This window comes from Lepidochelys kempii, chromosome 4, assembly GCF_965140285.1.
Source record: "Lepidochelys kempii isolate rLepKem1 chromosome 4, rLepKem1.hap1, whole genome shotgun sequence".
Classification (NCBI taxonomy): domain Eukaryota; kingdom Metazoa; phylum Chordata; order Testudines; family Cheloniidae; genus Lepidochelys; species Lepidochelys kempii.
Window position 1 is genome coordinate 1929051 of NC_136383.1, and position 18954 is coordinate 1948004.

The 18954-nt window shown below is 48.1% G+C and overlaps 1 protein-coding gene across 1 annotated transcript in view; it reads right to left on the reverse strand.

The window, feature by feature from the left end:
• Positions 1 to 18954, reverse strand: part of SRP72 (signal recognition particle 72) — a 50636-nt gene that overhangs the window by 12847 nt on the left and 18835 nt on the right. Inside the window, exons 9-18 of the mRNA XM_073340189.2 lie at positions 14622 to 14753; positions 12575 to 12703; positions 11510 to 11582; positions 9594 to 9658; positions 8635 to 8730; positions 6970 to 7073; positions 2742 to 2819; positions 1821 to 1958; positions 1145 to 1182; positions 103 to 262 (exon numbers count right to left, since the gene is read on the reverse strand). Coding sequence (XP_073196290.1) covers positions 103 to 262; positions 1145 to 1182; positions 1821 to 1958; positions 2742 to 2819; positions 6970 to 7073; positions 8635 to 8730; positions 9594 to 9658; positions 11510 to 11582; positions 12575 to 12703; positions 14622 to 14753 — 1013 coding nt within the window. The remainder of the gene's footprint in view (positions 1 to 102; positions 263 to 1144; positions 1183 to 1820; positions 1959 to 2741; positions 2820 to 6969; positions 7074 to 8634; positions 8731 to 9593; positions 9659 to 11509; positions 11583 to 12574; positions 12704 to 14621; positions 14754 to 18954) is intronic.

Below are 18954 nucleotides of genomic sequence, written 5' to 3' on the forward strand. Positions count from 1 at the left end.
TCGGTGGGATCTGGGGGCCATGTTTGTGAAGCAGTAAAGGAGTGTTTGCTACTTGGGGCACTGTGTAATTACAAAGCACTCTTCTGTGCAACCCCTACTCACAACTCAGATGTGCCAGCTGTCGTTGCTCCCTGGGTTCCCTTTCCAATCTGATCCTTCTTTTTGCCCTTCTTCCTTCCGCGATAATAGGAGCGCTCTCGCATCGGCAGCCACCGCTCAGGGTCCGGGGTCACCTTGGGATCATAGTTCTTGGGCAGTTTTCCTGCACAGCAGTCAGCAGAAGAAAAACATGGAGATCACGTGACATGGTGAAGAAAACCCCACACACATCGATATGAAGCTCGAGTAATTCTTCTATCTTCCTTCCATCTGGGATGTTGTCCTAAAAGAACTGCTCAGGGAATTATTCCAGGGCAGTTCTCTGGCCTGTGTTATACAGGGGGTCAGGCTAGTCCCTTCTGGCCTTAGAATCTGTGACTCTACAAAGCTTAAGCCCGCAAGGTGTGCAGGGTCAAATGAAGCTCCTCTTGCTGGTACAGCTGCGCCTGCTAAGTCTGACAGGCTGCTTTCCCCTCTAAAAGGGATGTGGGAAATACTCTCAGGAATCAAAGGCATGGAAATCAGAGGGGTTATGGTTTGTTTAGGACCCAACCCTGTATGATGCAAACTGCCTTCAACTCCCACTGAAGCCAATAGGAATAGAGGGGTGCTCAGGCCTGGCCACTTCACATTTTATGTTGAACCCAGCAGCTGAGGAGCGAAGAGGTTGAAGACACAGGACTAGGCAGGTAACACACAGGAAGCACAGTGACCTGGTGTGAGGGAGGGCATGTAGCAGCCATGCTGTTATTCTTTAAAAGAGATGGTTTAAAACTCTATATATGGGATTTCCAAACCCTCCCCACCCCTGCCAAGGAAATGAGGCACTCGGCGTCTATGGGACTTGGGCACCTAACTCCTGTAGGCGTTCCCCCCCACCCTCAAAGAACAGCCTGGGATTTTCACAATCTTCTGCTTTTCTGGACAGGAGTTTAAAGAACATTACCAGGGACAGGGGTAATGCACAGATGATACGGTGTGGTCGAGGCTCCAAACTGATGGCTAACAGGACAGCAAAGGCATATTGCAAACACACACAACTCACCCTTCTTTTTCCTCTTCTTTTTCTTTACATCCCCTTGCCTAAAAGGGCGAGGAGAAGAAACAAGATCATAGTGCTGCCGTGGCTTCCCTGGAACGCACCAACAAGCATGGAGCCAGGGAAGGGAAAAGAAGACTGTCTTTTTTCAAAGAAGTGAGGGGGCAAGGAGGAAAGGACACCAGTCTCAGAGAAACAGTTCTAATCCCCTGGGGCAGTGGATCTCCAGTTACTTCCCCCACAGATCAGTCTGTAAGAGTCCCTGACTCCTGCTCCCAGAATACCCTCATTTCCCCGGCTCAATGTTTCATTCTGCAGCCCTCCAGCAAACGCACCACAAGCTAATGCACAAGAACCCCTGTGTGAGGGGATGTTCCCCAGACCATGCTTGGCCTCACTCTAGTGGTGTGCACAGCTCTGGCTTCACAAGGACCTTGCTGCCCACCTCTGCATCGCTCATAGGGACACGTCCTTGCATCGCTGATCGGGACGACTGCTGTCCCTCTCTGGACCTCCCGGAGTTACCTACAGACACTCTAAGGGACAGCCTGCTTTTCGACTAGTCAGACCATTTGCAGGGTGGCTGCAGAAACAGGCCTGTGGCTCTGAGGTGATCCACACAGCAGGTGCTTTCTAACCCCAAGCCCACAGAAGAGAATGACGAGCGAGAGATGCTTTTTACCCTTGTTCTTTCTGCTGGTTCTCTCCCGTGAGCTTTCCGCCTTTCTTCCGAACGTACGTAGCCCCGGGGGAATTTTCAAGCACATCCACGTCTACTTTCAAAGACATCGTGTCCGACGAGGGCAAGTGTTTGCTAAGGCTGTCGAGGGGCGGAGCTCAGGAATGGAAACAGGAATGCATTCAGCAAAGAGAGCCAGGAGGGAGGCACCAGCAGCAACTCAAACCCCATCTCTGTCCCAGGGGGATTAACCAGCAGCTCCAATCCATAGACACAGAGTGAATTAGTGGAGAGGGCAACAGTCAGAGACCCAGGAGACCTGGGTTTTGTTCCTGGCTTTGCCACTGGCCTGCTGGGTGACCTTGGACAAGTCACTTCCCTTCTAGGTACCTGTGTCCCCATCTGTACAATGGGAGTGATGACCCTGAGGTCCTTTGTAACATGCTTTGAAAGCTGCTGATGGGGGGTGCGGTAAGAATTGGTTATTATAATAAGAGTTACACCAAACGATTCGGTGGGAAAGTACAACATGTTACCACTATAGGACAAAAACGCCACAGCAAAAAGTTGGATCATACTGATATGTTCGCTCATCGTTAACTGACTGAAGTTCTCATTGCTTTTGGGGGGCCATGGGGCGATTCAAAAGCCCTAAGGGAACCCAAATCCTACCAGAAGTAAATAGCAGCTAGGCACTCAACTCACTTAGGTGCCTTTGAAAAGCCCACCCTTAATGTGGAGTTGCACTATGACCTTCCCGCTCCTCCCCAGGGTCAGAGGTTCTCTGATGTCCCTGTTGGAAGGGTCCTGAAGCAGCTCAAAAATTCCAAACATTCATGACATCATTAGGAAAACATTCTGGGAACCGAAGGGACAGCAAAACCCCTTTCCCACCGCAAGCCCAGTCACCACCACAAAGGATACACCTTCGCCTTCTCGGGGTCTACGAGGGAGTATGCGGAGATGAGCTGGGCCAGAGTATGAATATCTCTTGGATTTTGCCTTGAAGAGAAGAAAGAAACATTCTGAAGTTCACTGAACACTCTACAAACACCAGCCATGCCCCAAGTGTACACTACAGCTAACCACTCGGCCCAGCACTGGCTAGCCCCGGGCAGGTGCTTTCAGTGTGTACAATAGCAGGTGCCAATAGAGGCCTTGAGATTCAAAGTACAATCCGCAGGGTGTTCACTACCTCACACTGCCAAGCACTTTGACTAGCCTCTCCCCAGGGACCATGCAGCCACCAACAAGCCTAGAAATCTAGGGCCTGTTTTCATTTTTCTTACCCATTTTCTTATTCTACATTCTTTTAATTGGTGTGTGTGTTTGTTTTTCCTTTAAGGTCGCTCCTGTGAAAATCTTCTACCCCTATAAAAAAACCACACTGCCTCTGCTTCTCTCCACAATTAGCTCAGATTGCACAACCAGGCTGATTTGTCTTTTGGCACAATAGGAGAGAGAGCTGCAGATCAGACCTCAGAATATGCCAGCATCAAGAAGGGTCTGGGGTTCATATGAATTTCAGATACATAAGAACGACCATACTGGGTCAGACCAAAGGTCCATCCAACCCAGTATCCTGTCTACTGACAGTGGCCAATGTCAGGTGCCCTAGAGGGAGTGAAGCTAACAGGTAATGATCAAGTGATCTCTCTCCTGCCATCCATCTCCACCCTCTGACAAACAGAGGCTAGGGACACCATTCCTTACCCATCCTGGCTAATAGCCATAAATGGACTTAACCTCCATGAATTTATCCAGTTCTCTTTTAAACCCTGTTATACTCCTAGCCTTCACAACCTCCTCAGGCAAGGAGTTCCACAGGTTGACTGTGCGCGGAGTGAAGAAGAACTTCCTTTTATTTGTTTTAAACCTGCTACCCATTAATTTCATTTTGTGGCCCCTAATTCTTATATTATGAGAACAAGTAAATAACATTTCCTTCTTCACTTTCTCCACACCACTCATGATTTTATAGACCTCAATCATATCCCCCCTTAGACTCCTCTTTTCCAAGCTGAAAAGTCCTAGCCTCTAATCTCTCCTCATATGGGACCCATTCCAAACCCCTAATCATTTTAGTTGCCCTTTTCTGAACCTTTTCTAATGCCAGTATATCTTTTTTGAGATGAGGGGACCACATCTGTATGCAGTATTCAAGATGTGGGCATACCATGGATTTATATAAGGGCAATAAGATATTCTCAGTCTTATTCTCTATCCCTTTTTTAATGATTCCTAACATCCCATTTGCTTTTTTGACTGCCGCTGCACACTGCGTGGACGTCTTCACAGAACTACCCATGATGACGCCAAGATCTTTCTCCTGATTAGTTGTAGCTAAATTAGCCCCCATCATATTGTACGTATCGTTGGGGTTATTTTTTCCAGTGTGCATTACTTTACATTTATCCACATTAAACTTCATTTGCCATTTTGTTGCCCAATCAGTTAGTTTTGTGAGAGCTTTTTGAAGTTCTTCACAGTCTGCTTTGGTCTTAACTATCTTGAACAGTTTAGTATCATCTGCAAACTTTGCCACCTCACTGTTTATCCCTTTCTCCAGATCATTTATGAATAAGTTGAATAGGATTGGTCCTAGGACTGACCCTTGGGGAACACCCCTCTCCATTCTGAAAATTTACCATTTATTCCTACCCTTTGTTCCTTGTCTTTTAACCAGTTCTCAGTCCATGAAAGGATCTTCCCTCTTATCCCATGACAACTTAATTTACGTAAGAGCCTTTGGCGAGGGACCTTGTCAAAGGCTTTCTGGAAATCTAAGTACACTATGTCCACTGGATCCCCCTTGTCCACATGTTTGTTGACCCCCTCAAAGAACTTTAATAGATTAGTAAGACATGATCTCCCTTTAGAGAAACCATGTTGACTTTTGCGCAACAATTTATATTCTTCTATGTGTCTGACAATTGTATTCTTTACTATTGTTTCAACTAATTTGCCCGGTACTGACATTAGACATACCGGTCTGTAACTGCCGGGATCATCTCTAGAGCTCTTCTTAAATATCGGCGTTACATTAGCTATCTTCCAGTCACTGGGTACAGTAGCTGATTTAAAGGACAGGTTACAAACCATACTTAAGAGTTCCGCAATTTCACATTTGAGTTCTTTCAGAACTCTTGGGTGAATGCCAGCTGGGCCCAGTGACTTGCTACTGTTAGTTAATTACAAAACCTCCTCTAGTGATGCTTCAACCTGTGACAATTCCTCAGATTTGTCACCTACAAAAAGACGGCTCAGGTTTGGGAATCTCCTTAACATCCTCAGCTGTGAAGACTGAAGCAAAGAATTAATTTAGTTTCTCTGCAATGACTTTATCATCTTTAAGTGCTCCTTTTGTATCTCGAGCATCCAGGGGCCCCACTGGTTGTTTAGCAGGTTTCCTGCTTCTGATGTACTTAAACATTTTGTTATTACCTTTTGAGTTTTTGGCTAGCTGTTCTTCAAACTCCTTTTTGGCTTTTCTTGTTACATTTTTAATTTAATTTGGCAATGTTTATGCTCCTTTCTATTTACCTCACTAGGATTTGACTTCCACTTTTTAAAAGATGTCTTTTTATCTCTCACCGCTTCTTTTACATGGTAGTTAAGCCACGGTAGCTCTTTCTTAGTTCTTTTACTGTGTTTTATAATTTGGGGTATACATTTAAGTTGAGCCTCTATTATGGTGTCTTTGAAAAGCATCCATGCAGCTTGCAGGGATTTCACTCTCGTCACTGTATCTTTTAATTTCTGTTTAACTAACCTCCTCATTTTTGCATAGTTCCCCTTTCTGAAATTAAATGCCACAGTGTTGGGCTGTTGAAGTGATCTTCCCACCACAGGAATGTTAAATGTTATTATATTATGGTCACTATTTCCAAGTGGTCCTGTTATAGTTACCTCTTGGACCAGATCCTACGCTCCACTCAGGACTAGATCGAGAGTTGCCTCTCCCCTGTGGGTTCCTTTACCAGCTGCTCCAAGAAGCAGTCATTTCAAGTATCGAGAAATAATGTCTCTGTATTTCATCCTGAGGTGACATGTACCCAGTCAATATGGGGATAATTGAAGTCCCCCACTATTATTGAGTTATTCTGAAAGCCTCTCTAATCTCCCTTAGCATTTCATCGTCACTATCACTGTTGTGGTCAGATGGTCAATAATAGATCCCTGTATTCTGTTATATTCTTATTAGAACATGGAATTACTATCCACAGAGATCCTATGGAACATGTGGATTCATTTAAGATTTTTATTTCATTTGATTCTACATTTTCTTTCACATATAATGCCACTCTCCCCCCGCCGGCACGACCTGCTCTGTCCTTCCAATATATTTTGTACCCCGGAATGATTGTGTCCCATTGATTGTCGTCACTCCACCAGGTTTCTGTGATGCCCATTATATCAATATCCTCCTTTAACACAAAGCATTCTAGTTCACCCATCTTATCACTTAGACTTACAGCATTTGTGTACAAGCACTTTAAAAACTTGTAAATATTTGTCTGCCCTTTTCTGATGTGTCAGATTCTTTATGTGAATGTTTCTCGTCTGATCTGGCCCATACTTTATCCTCTTCCATCCTCTCCTCCTGACTAAAACCAAGAGAATCTCTATCAATAGATTCTCCTCTAAGAGAAATCTCTGTCCGATCCACGTGCGCCTCTGCAGCAATCGGCTTTCCCCCATCGCTTAGTTTAAAAACTGCTCTGCAACCTTTTTAATGTGAAGTGCCAGCAGTCTGCATCTGGATACAGACTGGGGAACTCCTCCCGCAGTGAATGGGTGCTGGCTGAGAACAGAAGACATGGCGTCCAACATGGAAGACACAGCTTCTATCAGGATGTAACACAAAAGAACCCACAACAGATCGCAGGGCTAGGCCTGCTGGAACAGTTACTTCATCCAAGGGGTTGGACAGGGAGCACAGCTTTGACCAGAAGCCCCTTTACAATGTCTAAAAGGACGAACTATTGCCTCAGACGTCACCAAAATGCTAGCAGACGTTATCTGGCTCTAGAACCCCTGAGCAGTCCTCACGGGGACCAGGCACTGCTCATGTTTCAGTGCACAAGACAGCAGGGCCACGGCTCAGGTCCAGAAGGAAAACAAGATACCCCTCTCCCCTCCCTGAACTCACTTCCACAGCTCTTCCAGGTCGCTGATTGCTTCCTTCTTCCTCCCATACTTCAGCTTAAAGTTGGCTGCTTCCCTTATCAGCGACAAATGAACTGGAGACTTTGGCTGCAATCACAAGGTTCTTCAAATGAAGACATGTTTGACAGCACTTAGCAATTCAGTGATGTGGCTGCTTTGCTTCCTGATGTTACTAGAGACTGGCTCACACCAACGTACGCTCCCCACCCAAGTGATCTGGAAGGAGAACTGAGCTGCAGGAATTTCTTCCCCGTTCCTTGAGAAAAAGGCTTGGCAGTCTGTAGCATTAAACCACTAAGCATGTTAGACGGGGCTGGGAAAGGAGACGTGCTTTGCTCAGCAGCAGCTACCTGTATGAGCCTGCAGCGGAAACAGGCTGTCAGCTCATTAATACAGTACACAGATGGCTGTTACTTAATATTCATGCCTGCGTTACCTCCTGCAACCAATGCTCTGAGCCTAGCGCTGCTGGCTGGTGTAGAAGGGGGTGGGTCCACAGCTCAGTCTTTGGGTTGCGTATTTACTTGCTCCTGGCCCCTGTGCACAGCCCTCACGCACTTTCCCTGCCCCTTCACACCCAGATGGTGCTAGCACAACCTAGCCCCTTGTTCGGAGACCCCTCATATGTAAGAATAATCTCCAGTTCCTCTGCCTGGTTCTTAACAAACACAGCTACTAACCCTGCCAGCAGCCCTAGAGCAACAGAATTGGGAGGAGGGGGTGAAAATGGGAAGGGGACAGGCATTTTAGCCAGCGTTTGACAATCACAGAAAACTAACAGCCTGCTGCTGATTTGCAACCTGCAGTCAGCCTCACTTAGGACATCAGCCATTTCCCCAGTGACCAGCCAAGGCATCAGATCATCAGGTAAGGAACAAGTGCAGGCAGACACAATTTGAAAAACCAAGTGTCCTTGCTGACAGAAAACCAGGGAAGAGAGAAACAAAGGAAACAGCCAATGCTAACGCAGCTTTGTGAGAACACTTCCCATGGGGGTCACACTTTTTCCGGCAATTCACTGTTTGCTGAAATAATTGCTACCTCCAGCCCCAAAATAACCAGGTTCCAGGAACGAATCACTAAGCCCCCAATGGAACCATCACTCCGCTCAGACAGACTCCAACTGGCTCCTTTCAGCAGCCTGACATTCCGATTAACTGAGTACAGCCAGCAGGCTGCCGGGCTGGAATCAGTCTCCCCCTCTGAAGCTCTTCTGCTCAAGCTTTTCCTTCTCCTCAAGTGCATGCAAAAAGCCAACTGACTGCTGCTGCTCCAACGTCAACATGGGAAGAGGGACAACACTGCGATGTTCCCTCTGCTAGCCTCCAGAATCTATAACCTGACAGGCACTGGAAGAGCTGGAAAAGAGTCTGCCATTTTTCCCACACTGCAGACTTGCCATTGGTCTGAATGACAAACCTGGTGCAAGCAGCATGTCAGAGACAGAGGCAGACATGGAGTAGAATGTTCCCTGGCCCCCCAACATCTCATCAGAGGTAGTGAGCCGTTGGCAAGGAGACCGCTCCTCTCCAGGGGACAGACAGGTGGGAGTTGGGAGCTGGACAGGAACAGCTGGTCTCCAGCAAGTTAGCAAGGGACAAAAAGTAGCTTCACCTCTCATATGTATTGTCTGACCTGATCTACTTGCCTGGTATCCCTGGTGCCACTGGATAGCTTGCGTGAAGACCTCAATAGCACTGTCAATGTCTTCTTCATGACTGTACATCGTCACCAGTGCAGACACCTGCAAACCCCAACAACAGTCAGCGTGCAGCCACGGGACGGGCGTTACTTGTAAGTGATCATTTTAAGGTACTTTTCATGTAAACCCGTTATTAAAAGAATTGCTGAAAAAAAGGGAATGGAACGAATTACTACAATGGAATTTGGAGGCAGCAGCCGCCCCCTGGGATTATCCTCCCCAGTACAGCTAGGACATTACTGCAATCGTCGAAACAGCCCAGGAGAACTGTTTTTAAAAGGTTTCGGATCAATAGAGGATAAGGGATGAGAGAATTACTTAATTGGAAAAGCCAAGGCTCCCACACTGTTCTCTCACCACCACAATGGTCGGCAGGGCACTTGCTGCTGCTGGGGCCCTGGGGGGAGCTGGAAGGTCTTACAATACTGGCTCCTCCTTGCTTCCCACTGCTCACTGCCACATAGAGCAGCTTAAAAATGTGTTTGATACTTCCCCAACATTGCTTACTGGGCAAGCAATTCCTGTAGCTGCCCTAGGGCTGTTAAGGGAGTGCTGGAGGAAGGGGAGGCAGGTCCGTGCAACTATGAACGAGAGGGAAGTTGTCCACTCTAAAAACAAGTTTGGGGACCCTGATGCAAGTTATTACCCTTTGTCTGGCTGGCTTTCACCACAATAAGTGAGCTACCTAAAGGTCTAACATCTACTCTGAGGCATAATGCTGTGTATCAAAAATCTCAGCAACCAAGCCCCACTGTGCAAGCAGACCAGCAGACTGAGACCAACGCTGGGCACCCAGATTTGAATCTCAGCCCAGGAGTAGCTAAGGAGACAGGAAAACAGGAACAAGGAAGGAGCATGAAAAGGATGATGGTATTCTGGGATGGTGCCTGTTAACTGCCACTCACCATGCCTGGCTTATGCTTCAGCTCTTCTATACTCCTCAAGATGATGCATGCTTTGGTGACGCTGCCTTAGAGAAAGAAGGGAGAATAATGCAATTTAAACAGCAATGCTTTCCCTGTCCCTGTTCTCCATCCTGGATCCCTCTGCCCTCAGAGTCTCCCTGGGGAAGTCAGCATACACCAACCAGCCACTACACTCCTCTGCCTGCAAGGCCAGCTGCGAAGAGGTTTTCTCCACTATTATTCTTAAGACAACACAATCGCTGGCCATTCATGGGGAAGAAACGTCAGTCCCAATAGTGCTCTTCTCATTCTCAGACTAAACAGCCTTTGCAGCAACCCCAGCACCTACTGGGCTTCCCACCTAAGTGTCCAGCATGCCCAAGGCTGCTACCACATGCAAAGGGCTCATCCCCACCTCCAATGCTAGAAGCAGTGGGTTCAGAGCAATGCTTTACTTCCCTATGAGAGGGAATGGAGCATCAGCAGCTGGGTGTATTATTTACGATTTCAGAACAAACCTAAAACAGCTCTGGCCTGCCTGCTCCGACTGATGCCAGTGCAAGTTTTATCACAAACTTCAATGAGAGCAAAGCTGGGCCGACACCATGTGCTTTGACCCCTTCCCCATTCTCCCCACCCCACGCAGTGCGGGGCCAGATCCTGCCCCCTTATTTCTCCTGAATAGTCCCACCCATTGCAGGCACAATGGAGTACGGCCCATGCCAAGTACTGGATGCTGGGTAGTGCATATTTGAGGTAGCTCGAGGGGAACTTTAAAACTTGAGTGACATGCAATCAGCAACAGCCAGCCATTTCAACACGCAGATCCCCAAGCTTTCCAGTATGCACTTCTGCAGCCACTCAGGAAAGGGTCAATCCCGCACCAACCACATTAATATGAATTCCCCTTCCCCTTTCCCCTGCCCCCGCTGACTCTCAGTGCCCAGCTGTCCTGCTTCCTCTCTCGGGTCAGGCTGAGGCACACACATCAGCCCATTGTCAATGTGGTGAACGCCAGCCATCAGCACAGTGCCCAGGGCTGCCCTCCACTTGTTCCACAGGCCATGCCCCCTGGGGCACACAACCCCCCCACATTGCATGGACAACGCCAGGTTCAGGCAGGAGCACTGATCTCCATAGGGCACCCCTCTCGGCAAGAGGTGCCGTACTATGGGATTGCAGGCATCCTTCTGAGAAGAAAGGGCAGCAAGAGACAAGGAACGGGAGAAAGTCTCCTCATTTCTCACCCCCCCATCCATGGTGAAAAGAGAAGAGGCCCGCCCCTGCCAGGCTTAATTTCCCTCCCGCCCCCCCGAAAAAGGTGCCATCCCCTAATTACAGGTTTCAGAGTAGCAGCCGTGTTAGTCTGTATCCGAAAAAGAAAAGGAGGACTTGTGGCACCTTAGAGACTAACCAATTTATTAGAGCATAAGCTTTCGTGAGCTACAGCTCGTATGCATCCGATGAAGTGAGCTGTACCTCACGAAAGCTCATGCTCTAATAAATTGGTTAGTCTCTAAGGTGCCACAAGTCCTCCTTTTCTTTTTATCCCCTAATTACAATCCCTTCCCCTGGTAACTCCTCTCAGAGACACCAGAGGGGCAGGTGCAGCTCTGTCCAAGAACTAATCAAGAGAAAAATGGCTCTGGCGAAATGCAGAGTACATCTTGCTTTAATGCTGCTCACTATGAGGAGTGGAGATGTTGTCCCAGCCCTCGTGCAGGGCTGTGAAACGCAGTGTTTGAGAAGGTATTTCTAACCCCACTCTGGATGGAGCTGTCTTGCTGGGGCTCACAGCAGCAAGAGGCCACTCTCAGTCCTGGCTCTCCGGACACTAAGGCCAGCAACAAAGAATTGTGGGTTTTTTTAAACTTAGCATTAAACAAGCATTTCTCAGCACAAAAGGGCACTGGTACCTTGAGCGATTTTCAGCTGGGCCATTGTCAGCTTTATCTGCGCCGAGTTGGCAGGGCTCTGCTCCGCAAAGTCCTGAGAGCGAGAGACGCAAAGAGCATGTTCATGAACACAGCGCATCAGCCATGGCCCGGGCCCATTTTAAAACCAACTTCAGAAAGAAAAGCTCGACAGTGTCATTTGAATAGACAGGGAGGGAGCCAGTTCGAGTGGAACCACGCCACCCAGAGTCCTGAATTGCTTCCATGGACTGTCACTCCTCCCACAGTGCCATCCCATTCCACCACAAGCAATTCCCAGGGTCCATGCCCTCACCACACACAGTAGCTGCTCCCTCTAGGCAAGCAGCTGGCAAGTGCAGCGTCCCAGGTGACACCTGACACCATGTCCAAGGCCTTGTTTACATAAGGAAGCTGTACCTGTTTAAGTAAACCAGTTTAAAGTGCCATGAGAACACGACTTCAGTTTAAAACCAGCTTATTTCAATTTAGCAGAGGTTGATTAGGAACAGGGCACTCTGAAACCGAAGTGTCCGCAGAGTCTTTAGCACTGGTTTAAACCCCAATTTTAAGTAAACCAGTGCAACCTGTGCATGTAGATGAGGCCAGAGAAGGGCTGGAGAAGGAATGTGGGCACCACCACCCTTTGGGATGAGAGGCCAGAAGTGAAGTCCTGCCTTCCAGAGGAGCACAGCCCCAGGCACCAGCGCCCACCATGTCCCTGTGGGAAGGAAAAGCAGCCCTGGTGCCACCGCCATAGTGAAGGGGGTCATTTCCAGGTGGGGCTCTCCCTTTACAGAAAGAACACACCCTTCATGATCAGAGCATGGGCGTGCCCACGTCTCTCCCCACACACCAGTCACTGCATCCTCACTACTGAGCCCTGCGTAAGCCACATCCATTACACAACGCAATGACCACTGCAGGTAGTTGAGCTAACATCCACTTCTGCAGTGCCCAGTGTTTCAGGACTATTAATTGCCCCTTGTACCAGCTCCATCTGTCAGGTTCCAGTGCAGGGAACAGGGCTCCACTCTCCTGGCCAGCAGGAGAAGATCAGTCACCCACCTGTAGGAGCTCTATTGCCCCTGCATGCTGCTTCTCTCGACAGAGCTGGGCAGCCTGGATTAGCACGGGCAGCAGGTGCTCGGGGTTCTGGGACTGTAAACTTGCTGACAGCTTGCGGCACTGATCTGCCTACGGGACACAATGGAACATTTTCCTCAGTATTAGTGGATAGTTAGTGCAACTGTGCAAACCCCACAGAGAGAACAGGGCGAAAGGGCTAGTGGGGCCAGACACTGCCTGCCATCAGTGGGGAATGGGACGTGGTGGCAGTAGAGGCTGTGGAAACAGGTAAAGTCACTGGCCCAAGGAGATTCTGACCCACGACTCCCACATGGCAGGGCCTTTGGGTGACAACTACAGCCATCACTCTGCACTCCTCTACATCTCTCCTACGCAACACTCAGTGGGCAGGCAGCTGGTTACTACACTGGCCAGAGCCATCTCATTACCCCCTTGTGCTCCTCCTGCCAGTTCGTTACATCTGCCTAGACGCTCAGGCTGCAAGCAGTGTGGGGGCAGAGACAGACTTATGTGCATCCAGTGCCTAGTTCAATCAGCATCAGAGCCTGTAGGTGCTACGGCAGTAATAAATACATTATCTGGGAAGAGACTCTCCAAGTGAGGTGCTGTGCAAGCCACCATCATATGAATTCTTCCCAAAAGTTCTCCCTTGTTTTTCCACCAGAATGTCTGTGTGGAAGACAGAGGAGCTAGACACACACACGGGGGTGGAGTCTGATTTTACAGGAAATGGAAGGGGAACCATGTGAAAATGCCCAGCACACCTCTTCTACCAAATACTGTAATAGACAAAGGATAAATCTCAGTTTCTGCGTACATGCAACTCCAGGTATTTATTTCTTGCTAGAGTGACTCAGAATCTCCCTCACTACAGGACCACACCGAAAGCTGCCATCAGCAACCAGTGTGTAAGCCCATGAAGTGCCTGTACAGGTAAGTCTCTGTGATCTAGAAAACAGATAGTATTTTTTGTTAGTTATTTAGACCTCTACAAAGCTCACGCATCCAAAGCACTGAGCTTCATGGACCCGATATTAGTACCAAATCCATTATTCCTGTGTTTTCATTTTGGCAATGGATATTATTGGTCCTTGTTAACAAGAACAGCGGTATGCACATGTCCTCATGTATAGCAATGCACAATTTCTTCTCAACCTGTAGATACCCAGTCAATACTATTTTAACAAACAATACATTCACCAGGACAGCCACATGATGTTTCCCTGATAGGTATTAAACATTATGGGCCAGACTTTTTTTTTTTTTTTAAATGCTCATCTCCGAATTAGGCACCTAAATGAATTGGCCAGATCATCAAAAGGCCTCAGCAAAAAGATTATTCTCAATAGGAGCTGCTGGGTGCTGAGCACTTCTGAAAAATCTAGCATCTCTGGATAACATCCTGACTATTTTGAGGGGGAAAGAACAGTCTATGGAAATCTAACTAGCTCAATTCCTCAGATATTAGGAATGGCAATATATAAAAACCTGTAGGACAACGCTTCAACCTCGCTGGACACACAATAGCAGATGTAAAGGTAGCCATCCTGCAGCAAAAAAACTTCAGGACCAGACTTCAAAGAGAAACTGCTGAGCTTCAATTCATTTGCAAATTTGACACCATCAGCTCAGGATGAAACAAGGACCGTGACTGGCTAGCCAACGACAAAAGCCGTTTCTTCTCCCTTGGTGTTCACACCTCAACTGCTAGAAGAGGGCCTCATCCTCCCTGATTGAACTAACCTCATTATCCCTAGCCTGATTCTTGCTTGCATATTTATACCTGCCTCTGGAAATTTCCACTCCATGCATCCGACGAAGTGGGTATTCACCCACAAAAGCTGTTGCTCCAATACGTCTGTTAGTCTATAAGGTGCCACAGGACTCTTTGCCACTTCTGCAGATCCAGACTAACATGGCTACCCCTCTGATACTTAACTAGCTCAACTGGATTACATTTCTGCTTAATTAAACTCCTGTGACTGGTTGTAAATCTGTACCCAGCAGACACAGGACAGTTCTCTACCTGATTGGTGTACATAGCCAGTAAAGCTTTGTTGAATTCGATGGCTTGGAGCTGTTTCTTGGAGAGTTTGTGCTCCACGCCTTCTGCATTGGTCAATTTCACCTTTTTCTTTGAGTCAAAGACATTTTGGTCCTGTAGGAAACAAAACCGAGATAAAGCCAAGTTCCACTATCTTAATTAAATGGTGATCTCTATCTGGCCCTCCCCACACCACATGCAGAATGTGCCATGAACACCCACAGGCATGTGTTTCTGCCTTGTTTGCCAGCACTGGGCAGCATAAAAAACACAAGAGAGGAGCCGATGAGGCACGGTGACTGGGAGGGAAATAAGATAAGAGAGCATAGCGTGGTTAAGTATCTATATAGCCTCCATTATGGTGCTACCTGAGCACCTGACAACCTTTGTCGTCTTTACCCTCAACACCCCTGTGAGGTAAGGCCATATTGTTATCCCAATCGTATAGATGGGGAACTGAGGCACACAGATTTGCCTTAGGTTGCAAAAAGAGTTTGTGGTAGAGCGGGGACAGAACCTGGGTCTCCTAAGTTCAGCACCCTTCCCTCTGGGCCACATATTCTGATTCTCCCCTCGTTATTTTCCACCATAAAAACATATTAAAAGTATGTAACTAGCCAAATCCTGACTTATAGAAATAGTATTTGCCTCCTAGAGCAAAGCCTGGCTCACCTCCTGTGAAAGAAACAAGACCTTGATAACTGCTGACAAACATCAATCAATGTTTATGCTTGTTTGTTCTCTTGCAAGACTGGCTTTAAAGTTCTCACTGGTTTCTTATTCTTTCTTACAAGAAGAGTTCACTCACTTGACAATAAAAAACACAAATTAACCAGAGTGGCAACTCTTTGGGAATGTTGCATTATTTAGGTATTTATGTGACTTCCTGTGAGATACATACAGAGAAGAGCGTTAGAAGGGGCTGAACTGGGCCAGTGTGTGAGAGCTCAGCGAGTCAATAGTTTCCCCTGGAGGCTGTGTCTCACGTTCCAGAGTTTTCACTTAAAAAGAAATCAGGCCTCTAGTGCTTATGGCTGTGAAGAACATTTCCCAAACGTGAACCAAGTGCAAACTGGAGCTGTGATACGTAACTAAGGCCTGGTCTACACTACGTGCTTAGCTCAACAAAAGGCAGTTTACATTGACCTAGTTGTGCACGTGTCTACACTCAAATTGGTCTCCCACCAATGAAAGCACCCCATTACGCTGACATAGTAACACCTCTGCCCAAGCAGGGGAGAGCCACAATCGATGTGCTTAAGTCGACGCAACGCAAAAGGTAGACTCTGCATTAGTTACATTGACCCTAACTGTCCTCCAGCTGCTGTCTCGCAATGCTCCACACTGACCACGCTGGTTACCATTGTGAAATCCACTGCACAGGGGTCATGGAGACCGGAAGCTCCCTCCCTACAAAGCCTGGCGAATTTTTGAAATTCCTTTTTCTCATTGCCCAGCTTGGTGAGCACACTTAGCAGCTCTCCACTGTTGAGTGGAGCTCCCCCACTAACCATGCCAAGTGCACACTCCAGCCTGGATATATCCAGGAGATATTGGATCTCGTGGGCTGATGGGGAGAACAGGCTGCGCAGACACAGCTCCTATCCAGCCACAGAAACTTGGACATCTACGAGCAGATTGCTCGGGGGAAGCAGGAGGAGGGGCACGACAGGGACAACAGCAGTGCCATGTGAAAGCAGGCCAGTGAGGCCAACAGTCATTGTGGGGCTGAGCCGCAGACCTATCACTTTTACAAAGAGCTACATGCCATCCTCAGACCCCACCACCACCCCCTACAGCACTATGGCTACCTCGGAGGACCCCGACCCACAGGTCCCTGCTGTGAAAAGTGAGGAAGAGGAGTATGGGGTCAGGCGACCGATGGGATCCACCTGTGCAGAGAGCCAGGACCTGTTTTTGACTTCGCTGCCGTCCAGCCAGTTCCACCAGTGGAGCACAGGTGAGCCTGATGCAGGGGAAGGCACCTCAGGTAGGTGCGTAGATAACTTTTCCATTACAGGGATGGCATCCCCAAAATGGCAGGACACAACTGTTGACTTTTCATTACTTTACTCGTGCTAGAAGAGGGTGTGGCACAACCAAGAGAGGTCGAGTTGCTACCTGCTTTTCATTCCCCTCGTTAGGCCAAGGGGGCCAAGTGGAGCAGTCTGTTTATGTGCACCGGCATGTCTCGTGAATCCTCCATCGAGATCTCGATGAAACTTTCATGGAGGTGTCTGCAATCCTCTGCTGAAGGTTTCTAGAGAAGGCAGCCTTATTTCTTCCGCCGCGGTGGGACACTTTCCCATGCCAGTCAGTGATAACTTCAGCAGGCGACATTGGAGTGCACAGGCTAGCAGTATATGGACCCTGGTGGCTTCGGGATCCTAGCAGCAGCTTTGCTCTCTCTGCCTTTGTTACACTCACGAGTGAGAGATCAGCTAAAATCACCCCCGTCTGTAGGAAATGGTGCCAGTGCTCAGTGCCATTGCCCTGTGCCAAGAGAATCATGCCAGTGAGCAATTCCCTCCGCATCTCCCCAACCCCAGTGGGCCATACTCACCAGGGCTGGTGCTGCGAGTGGGGCCATGCACAAGCAATCCCAATCCCAAGTGAGAATGTAGAGTTTACAACGTTAGGGGAGCAGGGGGAGTGAGTTCAGCAGCGGTAGTTTCGCTCTCTGTAGTGAATGTGCTGACAATGTACCGCTGTGTGTTGTATCTTCGGTTGCTGCCTCTGTGGCCTTCAGGGTCTCCCCCCCACACCCACAGAACACCTAAGCCAGATAAGGAGGAGAAAGAAGAGGACTCGGGATGACACGTTCAATGAGACCCTGCAAACCAGCGCTGCATCGGACCACGAACACAGGGCCTGGAGGATGAACATTGCGGACAGCCTGGAGAAGGAAAGAGTGGAGAGGAGACAGGCCCAGGAGTCCCAGCAGGAAAAGGAGAGGGAGAGGCACCAGGACATAATGGAGAGATTCTCAGACAGCAAACACAGATGCTGCAGACTCTGCTGGACCTGCAGGTTCAACAAGCCCGGGCTTGCCTCCCTCTGCAGCCCACTGCGAACTCAATAGCGGGACCTTCCCATTAACCTCCCCCCAACATTCCACATGGCCTCGGGGTCACTGCACTACCCCCACCACTCCACCCTGGGGGACACTGAAGACAATTGCAACGTCACAGACCCAGGCCTTTGAAAGCCACCGTTGGTGTACGTGTAGCTGAAATGGATGTGCATGTTCTTTTCTCTTCATAAGTTCTGTGCTCTTAATTTATCACGTTTTTATTAGTTTTTTTAAAGTATTTGTTTTAAAATTGCATGGGGATGGAGTTGCACTGAATTCTGTTACAGAATAAAATTATTTTGAACATAATTATTTTACAATACATGCAGCAGAATGCTCAGCAATTCTGAAACCCATCAATTTCCTGTTACTGCATAATGTCACACAACTCGGATTCAGTCACAATTAAAATTCATAGGTACACTGACAACGTTACAGCAATCACCACAGGATTCCTACTAGGCCACAGGAGCACACCACCACTCACTACTCTGGCTCACTATTAAAATGGTCTTTCAAAATCTTGTTGAACTGCATAGCTCCATGTTGAGCTCTTTTAATAGCCCTTGTAGCCGGCTGTTCAAACTCAGCAGACAGCCACTCCACCTCCACCATCCACCCCAGCAAAAACGTTTCCCTCTTTGCTTCATATATATCATGCAGGACACAGCAGGCAGCTATAACCATTGGGGTATTTTTCTCACTGAGATCCAATCTTGTGAGTAAATACAACCAGCTGCCTTCAATCAATCATTCCGTCATTCTGCACCTGCCGTGCAGGGAGTTGAACCATTCCTTGGTGCTGTCAAGGTGGCCAGTGTACAGCTTCATTGGCCAGGGGAGTAAGGGGGAGGCTGGGTCGCCCAGGATCACGAGTGGTATTTCAACATTCCCTGTGGTAATCCATCTACCAGGAAAATGTCCCTGCTTGTAGTTTTCTGAACAGTCCTGTGTTCTTAAAGATACAAGTGTCATGCATCTTCCCTGACCAGCCAACAGTGATGTCAGTGAAGCATTCCCAGTGATCCACCAATGCTTCCATAACCATAGAAAAGTAGCCCTTTCTTATGATGTACTCAGTGGCTGCGAACCAGCTGAGCAGCAAACAGCAGAGCAGTTAACAAAAGGAGTTTGCCCGGGGAGAGCCCACTGAGGCTTACATCTTGCCGGATTCTCTAAGTACTACAACTCCTGAGGAAGCTCGTAGAAGGAAGGGGATGGGGAGTGTTCAGCTGTTGTGAC